At 48.7% G+C, this 8273-nt stretch overlaps 1 protein-coding gene across 1 annotated transcript; it reads left to right on the top strand.

Moving 5' to 3' along the window:
- The first annotated feature begins 5202 nt into the window (after positions 1 to 5202).
- LOC136471306 (uncharacterized) lies at positions 5203 to 7977 on the top strand. Its single transcript, XM_066469037.1, has 5 exons — positions 5203 to 5966; positions 6077 to 6176; positions 6436 to 6535; positions 7223 to 7311; positions 7438 to 7977. The coding sequence occupies exons 1-5, from the start codon at positions 5759 to 5761 to the stop codon at positions 7751 to 7753; spliced, it is 813 nt and encodes a 270-aa protein (XP_066325134.1). The 5' UTR covers positions 5203 to 5758; the 3' UTR covers positions 7754 to 7977.
- Positions 7978 to 8273: the final 296 nt, after the last annotated feature.

Raw genomic sequence — 8273 nt, 5'->3', positions numbered from 1 at the left:
GGTGCGCCCTTCCACAGCGATTTGGTCGACTGGATGTAGCAGGTTTGGTCAGAACTCTCGACTAGGAAGAAGGCTCACGATGACTAGAGGAGAGGAACAGGAAAGATGCCAAAGAGAGTGTAAGGTCTTGGGCCTTTTTCTCTTTTTCTCTTGGGCCTGCGGCGAAGAAAACGATGGCCGGTGACCGATGGGCTAGCTGACCAAAGCGTGTGCATGTCCACCCCCCGCGCGCGTCACGCAGACCCGGCTATCCTATCTATCACACCGCGCCGGTCGCTCGGTCTCTCCGTTTTCCTTCCCCTTGCACTTGCACCTTCACGCTCGTGCCGTCGTGCGACTGTGCCACCAAAAGTGACATAGGCGCGGGCAGGCGGGCGGCCAAGCACCGGGGCAGCTGTGTGTCCATAGATTGGGTGATCGCGAGGCGAGTCCGATTGGTTAGAAGAGATATCACGCGTGCCGTGGGGTTCCTGGCCACGCCAAGTGTTGTTTCCGCGCTGGCATGGCGTTCCATCGACTGGTACATACGCAATGACGATGTGGGGGCGCCGTATTGTATTCGTATACATGGGGGTAAAGGGACGCTCATGGAGTACTGGTCGGTGCTTGGTTAACCACCTCTATACCAGTGCGTGGCGAGCAACATCGTCATGTGGTAGATGTTCCACAGGGGCCCTCGGTTTCATCGTGGCACCATAGACATTTAGACAGGCAACTTTACCAGCTTACATGTAGTGCAAGCAGTGGGGTCACTGAGCATGGAACTAACAATGGATTGTAAGGAAAGATTCAAACAACAATGGTTCCTTTCACGGCTAGGAGCCAGGAAATCAAATCCTACAACAGATTTAGTTTTTAAGAAAATTCAGGTGCTCTGCTGGGACACCCACAATTAGCTGATATAGGGTTCTATGCCAGCCAACCATACCTGGTCTGCTTGCATCTTAATGGTTGCTTTTCTTGTAGCCTGTTTGTTTTTTTTGCCTCAAGAGCCCTAGATAAGTCTAACGAGGTCTAAGGGTCCACTGACATAGCAAACACAGCGGATACAACAAAATGCACGTCCCAAACGTCCTTATACGGATACACCATACAAGCGCTCGCTCTCCCATTCTGAACACATCGCTTGTCTCACATGAATCAACGATTCTTAACATCTACAGATGAAATACAACGAAAAGATTATAGCACTAGAGAATGGCGATGAAAAACACTACTAACTACGGGTACATGTCCCCTAGGACAACTTGTCTACTTTGTTGGACCAAATGGCTTCATTCTTTACCTCGGTTGTTTCTTCTTCTGCGCTGGCTAAGGATCTACCTCATCTCATGGTGGCGACTGAGTGAGGGGAAGCAAGGACTCTACTTCTGATACCTCCGAAGGTGGAGGTGCTGGTGGTACTACAACACCGGTTCTCCTTCTTTTCGGTGGGTGGATAGGTATTCCCTCCAGGAGCAAGGGGTCTTGCCTTTCTGTGCCAAGTGTCCTACGCTTGGCCCTTGTGACCAGATAAGCATCCTCCAGCTGCTGGGTGTGCCGATCTTCATCCTCCTTTAGGGCTTCCGCCATGGCAGTCTCATGACTTTCTGCAGCTGCCACATTGGCGTGCGCCTCAGCGAGTTGCACTTTGAGCATCCTGGAAAAGATCTCGGCTTCCTCAGCTCGGCGGAGGCACTTCCTTGGCTCCGAGGCCTGCTGGTCATACTGCTCATCCAGAGCAATCAAATACGTGGCTAGGTATACCATAGTTGGGCTATTTTCTTGCGCGTCCCCCGCTTGCAAAGCCTCCATGCGAGCCCTCCATACCCGTCGACTCTTTTCCAAAGATGGTAAGAACTTCATGGGGGTACGAGCAATTGGCTCTTCATAGATCTGGCAAAGATACCGTAGGGCTTTGCGGGCCACAACCTGGTAGGTGTCGGCGAAGTGGAACCCAGTTGCAGTCACATTCCAGGCTTCAGTGATATCAAGAAACTCCTCACTCTTCCCAAAATAGACAATGACCTCACATCGCTCAGTGCCATGTTTCTCATACTCACGACCCTCATACTCAGGGTGATCCTTGACTCCAAGTTTTTGCAAGGTGGCACACAAGATTTTGGGAAAACCCTCAGTGTTCGTGCAATAGCTGCTAACCCAGGCTCCTGCCATCTTTGGTGGATGATGGTTACAAGGAAGGCTCGAGCGAGAAGCTTGCTCGGGAAAAAGGCCAGATGAGCTAAGACTCACCGAGTGGTGGTACCAAGTGGCTAGGCTAGGCCTTTTATAATGGTGGAGTGGTCATTGGTCCTGGCGCAGTCCACTATTTAGTCTGGCGTGGAAACCAGTAAAAGGAAAAGCGGTAGGATTTTTACGCACATGAAACGAGCAGTGTCCGAACCCATTCCCTAAGGTATCTAGAAATTCACTAAGTAGGTTTGAAAGCACTGGACATCTTCACCTACGCAGGGTGGGTCGACAGTAGGTGGCCACATTTGATGCCTCCCCTTCATGTTACCATCAGATAAAAACAAGTCGGGCAGGTGGACACATTGAATGCCTCTCCTCCTTACCATCAGATTAAAACGATTCACCAACCATGCAGGACCATTTGTACTTACACATGCATCCATGCATCTAAGACATGGCTTGGGTTGTGTGTATGTTGCTCCCGAGATGGTCGGTGGTTGGGGTTGATCGCCATTACTATAGCTACCATAGTTGCATCTGCATCCATGCTTGTAGAGGCGCTCGTTCCTTGTGGCTTTGTGCTTTGCGTCGCCTGCGGTTCTCACCTCCCATGACCCAAGTCTCCCCGCACTCTTTTTTGGGCTCTTGTCGGAACCTTGGCTTGCAGCCGTATTAGTCATTAGTGGCCTCGGGCATCACCCACCTCAAACGCATAGGACGTGCATTCATGCACAGCCTGTTCGTGCATTATTGTGACATATTGCTGGCAGATACGACATCCATAGGTGCCACGCGTGTCGTGGTGTGCATGGCCTACCCGTTGCTGTTACAGAGTTCAATCTGCACTGTGGCTTTGTGCTCCGCGTTCGCCCATGGTTCACACCAATAGTGACCCATGTCTCCTCATACCCCTTTTCTTCACTCTTTGTCAGACCTTTGCCCTGCAGTCGTGCTGCTCAGTAATGGCACCGCATGTCACTTGCCTCAAATGGCATGGAATTCCCTCCATTCGTTCATAGTGATCCCGCGCAGGAACCCTAGTGAACCGCGCTAGGACCATAGACCACTCCGCCTTTATAAGCAGAGCCTGGCTTAGCCATTGGTACCACCACTCGGCACACTTTAGCTCGCTTAGGTTTTCCCTTTGAGCGAGCTTTTTGCTCATCCCTTCTTTGTATCCACCGCTAGAAATGGCAGGAGCCTGGGTTAGTAGTTACTGCCTAAACGTTGAGGGTTTCCCTAGAATCCTGCATGCCACCCTGCAAAAGCTCGGAGTCAAAGATCGTCCCGAGTATGAGGGCCGTGAGTATGAGAAACATGGCACCGATCGGTGTGAGGTTAGTGTGATCGCAACCGGGTTTAGCTTCAACGACACCTACCAGGTTGTGGCCCGCAAAGCCTTGCAGTACCTTTGCTAGCTCTATGAAGAGCCCATTGCCCGTACCCCATGAGGTTCTTTCCACCCTTGGATAGGAATCGGCGGGCATGGAGAGCTCGCATGGAGGCTTTGCAGGGGCGGGATGCGCAAGTAGATAGTCCTATCGTGGTGCACTTGACCACGTACATGCTTGCTCTAGATGAGCAGTATGATCGGCAAGCCTTGGAGTTGAGGACGTGCCTCCGGCGCGCCGAAGAAGCCGAGATCTTCACTCGGATGCTCCAGGTGCAGCTCGCTGAAGCACATGCCAGTGCTGTAGCTGCTGAGAGCCGGGAGACTGCAATGTCGGAAGCTCTAAAGGAGGCTGAAGATCTGTATGTTCATCAGCTGGGTGAGGCCTATTTGTTCACTAGGGCCAAGCGGAGGACGCTGGTTGATGAAAGGTAGGATGCCCCGATCTTGGAGGGGATCCCTATCCACCCACCTGAAAGAAGGAAAATCGGTGATGCAGAATGGCCAGCATCTCCACCTTCGAAAGTGTTAGAAGCAGAACCCTTGGTTCCTCTCACTCAGCCATTGCCATGAGAAGATGCAGGTCCATAGCCAGGGCGATAGAAGAATCCGCCGAGCACAGGAATAAAAATGCATGGTTTCAAGGTAGACTAGTTGCCTTGGGATGTTGTACCCGTAGTAGTAGTGCTTTTCATCGCTTTCCTCCTATATTGTGCTCTTGCCGTTGTTGTCGTCCATAGTTGTTGGGATCGTCCAACGTAGGAAGGTGAAGCATGTGCCACGAATGGAAGTCTGAATGCCTATATAATGTACCCATGTAAGACCGTTGGAATATGCATTTTATTTATCTCGCCGTATTTTTTGCGTCCGTCTACCTTAAATTTCATAGACGTACTTAAAGTTTTCAAGGTTGATATTAAGCGGGTTACCAGAGAAGTTACCATTCAGATACCAGCAGGTCAGCCGTGGTTGGATAATATAGGAGACTGTATCGACTAATCATAGATGTCCCAGCAGGACACTTGAATCTCATAAAACCAAATCTGCCGTTGGATTTGAATTCCTTGTCCCTTGTTGTGAAGGGAACCTTTGTTGTTTGTATTTTCTCTCGTAATACTCCTCTTATTCTGTGGTCTATGACCTCACCGCCTTCATGGCGTGTAAGTTGGTAGCAGTTGCCTGGTTAATAGGTTACGGTGCCGCCTTCGTGTACTTCCAGATTTATGAAATGTGTTGTAGTTTCGCCTAAGGGGAGTGGATCCTAATTCATTTTTTTAACCCCTCGCGTTAAGAGAAGTACTTGTGTTGTGTTTTTTGCTGTTTCCACCTATAATATAATCCTAGCCAATGTTGTGCTCTAAATCTATGTGTGTTAGTTGCTTGGGTCCAATTCCATCGAATGCTTCTTCCCACTAACATATCATTGATTTGCTGATCTAAAATAATGACAACCAATCTCTAACCTTCCGTACCAACACGATCAAAAAAACATATTAGACATATTAGCTAATTTTCTATAGAAGCACATCATCCGTAGCGAAGCGCGGACAGCAATGGCTAGTATGAGATTAAAGTGGGTAGGATAAGTGTAGCCCAACAGGATCCCTTAGCCCCTAGTCGGACGAAAAGAATCGCGCAGGAGGCTCCCGGCATTCGCCAAAAAAGGCGGCTCCTGGCCCAAAAGCAACAATCGACATTCTCGTTTCTTCTCACTTTTCAGCCTGCGAAATTGCGAAACCAACGGGCGGAGGCAACTCCCAAGTGGGCCGTACGACCATCGACCGTGGCCAACGCAGTAGCCCAGCCCAAAACCCACCCGAACCGAACCGTCGTGTTCTGCGGGCCAACAGCTCACGGCCGCCGCCGAGGGGCTCTCTCACCTTGCCTCCAACGGAAACGGGCAACGGCTACCGTTCGCTGCCCCCGAGGCAGCCCCTCTCCTCCCTCCTCGGCGAAACGACAACCGCCACGGCCGCGCCGGGGAGGAATCCAACCGAGCCGTCCCCACGCCGTTCCTGGTTCGCCGCCGCCTCGAAGAGCATTCTCCTTCACCTCTCCCTCGATCGATCGGCTGGTCTCACGGGGGGCTGATCGATCTCTCCGCTCATTCTGTCGAGGGATTGGTTGGTTGCCGATTCCGTGCGGCCGGGGTTGCGCGGAATTTGAGGTTTCTCGGGTTCGCTACATGCGTGTGCGATGCCGGCCAGCTCCCTCCCGGCGTCCCCCGACGCCGCCGGCGACATTGGCGCCGCGCTCGCGCTCGACATCGAGCACCTCGCCGTCGGCGGCGGCGCGGACTGCATCGGCAGGCTCTCCTGTGGCAGTCGCAGCAGCTTCTCATACCGCCGCCTTCCCGAGCCGCGCCTCCACCTCACCGTTCAGAAGCTCGACGACTCCTTCTTCGGTACCCTCCGGATTGATCCTTTCGCTATTTATTTTCCCTCTCTAAAAGGGATTGTGGATTTCTGATAAGATAATCGTGGATTTCTCCACGTTTTTCCCGCGCCCAAACAGACATTGAAATCGCGCGTTCGGCCACGGTGTGGGAGCTGAAGGTGGCCATCGAGAACTTGTTCTCCGACCTCTATGACGACGCCCAGAAGACCATCTCTTGGTACGCGTCCACATACGCCACATACACATGCTCTCCCGTGATGTGATGGATTTTTTCTGATTTTGTTTATCTTTCCATTGCATGCATTGTGACGGTCAGTATGAAAACCATAAACTATTGGGTTTGCTTTTTGTTACCACAAAATTGTGCTTTGTGGCTGTCGATTTCAAATTTGTTGAGGATGTTGGGTTAAATGCGACTCTGAAATCTGAATGATGTTGGCAACTTAAGCTTGAAGGTTGTTGCTTGCTTGTTGTAGGAATCACGTGTGGAGTCACTTCTGCTTATGCTTCAAGAACGAGAGACTGACTGATAACAAGGCAACATTGCGTGGGTTTGGTATAAGAGATGGTGATGTGGTACATGCACTTTCGTAAACAGCCATAGGTTCTTGGATGCATTTTTCCTTTTAGTGCCGACTAATTCTGCTCTGTCTTGTGAGATAAGCCAGAATATTATTTATCCTCCTTCATTTACCAAACAGAACCTTTATAGTTGGTCATAGACAAGATATATGGTACAAAGAGGGTGTGAGACATTTGCTCAAACAAATGCTACATTTTAAGTTTATTTGTGAAGCACAATCACCGTCTTCCCCTGCATCTGCACATGCACAACAGTAATACATGCTCAGTTCCTTACTTCCTTCGATTCAGGCGGACTCTATTGACACCAGTTGAGAGCTATGATCCTATTGTACTAGACAGTAACCGTGATACAGTCATCAACTATTCTGTAGTTATCATCTACCGTATTACATTTCTTGATTTGGAAGGAAATTAAGGATGTCATGATGATCTGAAATATGTGTGTTTGCAGTACCATAATATGCAAATAGATAAAAATCCAACCGTTACTATCAAGCCAGTCTGCTTGGATGATCAAATATATCACACTTTTCTAGTAGTTTTTATCATTTATTTATGTACTTTTATATCTGACATTTGTTACACAAGATTGAAATCTCATTTAAACTTCACATTGTGATGTAGCCTATCCTTGCTTTCTGTGCCATGCCTTTTCTTATATTTTCTCCCTTCATGCAGCTTCATTTTGCTCAGCATCTCTCTGTTGACTACAGCCCATGCAGGAGTCTTCCCAAATACCAGAAGGAACCATCTCACACTCACAGAAGGTATACAATATATAAAGCCCCTATTGAGGCCTTTTGTCTGCTTCATCCACACCTCTTCGATTTCCAAGAAGTGCGAAATTCTATATGCTGACATCTGCTAACATCACAAATGATATCCCATTGTAGGTCAAGGACTTCGTTGGATGGTTACAGGCTAGTGAGTTTGTTGGATGATCTCAGCGAAGATAAGGGTGAGAAGTTTACTAATAGCAGGTGCTCTATGAGTGTCTTAGAAGATCCTTGTGTTTTCGAGTACAATGAGGTCCATGAGGAGCGCGTGGAAGAAGAAACTCCCAAGAAAGGAAGTCTGTTCCACAGATGGTTCTCTTCCTCTAAACTGAGGAGTAACAGGAGGACACATGCTGAAGACACCATGCCACTATCTAATGAGAAGAAAAATGCTCATCCAAAGCTGGGGAAGTGGTTCACCTTCAAATTCTGAAATGGGTGTTGTTGTTGTTCTGTCCATACACGCTCCTCCATTCGGCGCGGCCAGCTGAGAAGCAGATGACATGATTCCTTACAAACTTACCGAGGACTAACTTAGGTGATCACACGAAGTTTCATGTATATATGTGTATGATCTGAGTTATTCTTCCTTTTAAGAAAATCAACGATCTTAATTATTATGCGGTGCGATGAACAGAACTGTTTTGTCTCATGAGAAACAACGACTGATGCTTCACGCGGTACACATTTTAAATTCGTTGTGCGTGGACAGGCATCTGGGCTCATGCAAGTACGACCATTAAACCTAAGTGCTTGACAAAAGGATTTCACACAACAAAAAATCAGTTTCTGTGGAATTTGGAAAGTTTTGCATGTTCTGGAGAGTGGGCCTTAGTGTTGAATATATTGACTCATTGTTCTTACAACCAAAGTCATTATCCTGTTTTACATGCAACAATCATAAATAAAACCCTTATAAACATCAAAGGGAACAAAAGTTGTTCACCGTATCA

This window comes from Miscanthus floridulus, chromosome 8 (assembly GCF_019320115.1).
Source record: "Miscanthus floridulus cultivar M001 chromosome 8, ASM1932011v1, whole genome shotgun sequence".
NCBI lineage: Eukaryota > Viridiplantae > Streptophyta > Magnoliopsida > Poales > Poaceae > Miscanthus > Miscanthus floridulus.
The sequence above is the reverse complement of the archived record's forward strand: the minus strand, read 5'-3'. Positions and strand labels throughout refer to the sequence as shown.

What these genes read in the sequence shown, in the direction of transcription:
- LOC136471306 (XM_066469037.1), top strand. Translation starts at nt 5,759, where the DNA reads ATGCCGGCCAGCTCCCTCCCGGCGTCCCCCGACGCCGCCGGCGACATT. An exon ending in GTATAAGAGATGGTGATGTG is followed by an intron (nt 6,536 to 7,222) that starts GTACATGCACTT and finishes CCCTTCATGCAG; the next exon opens with CTTCATTTTGCTCAGCATCT. An exon ending in CCATCTCACACTCACAGAAG is followed by an intron (nt 7,312 to 7,437) that starts GTATACAATATA and finishes ATCCCATTGTAG; the next exon opens with GTCAAGGACTTCGTTGGATG.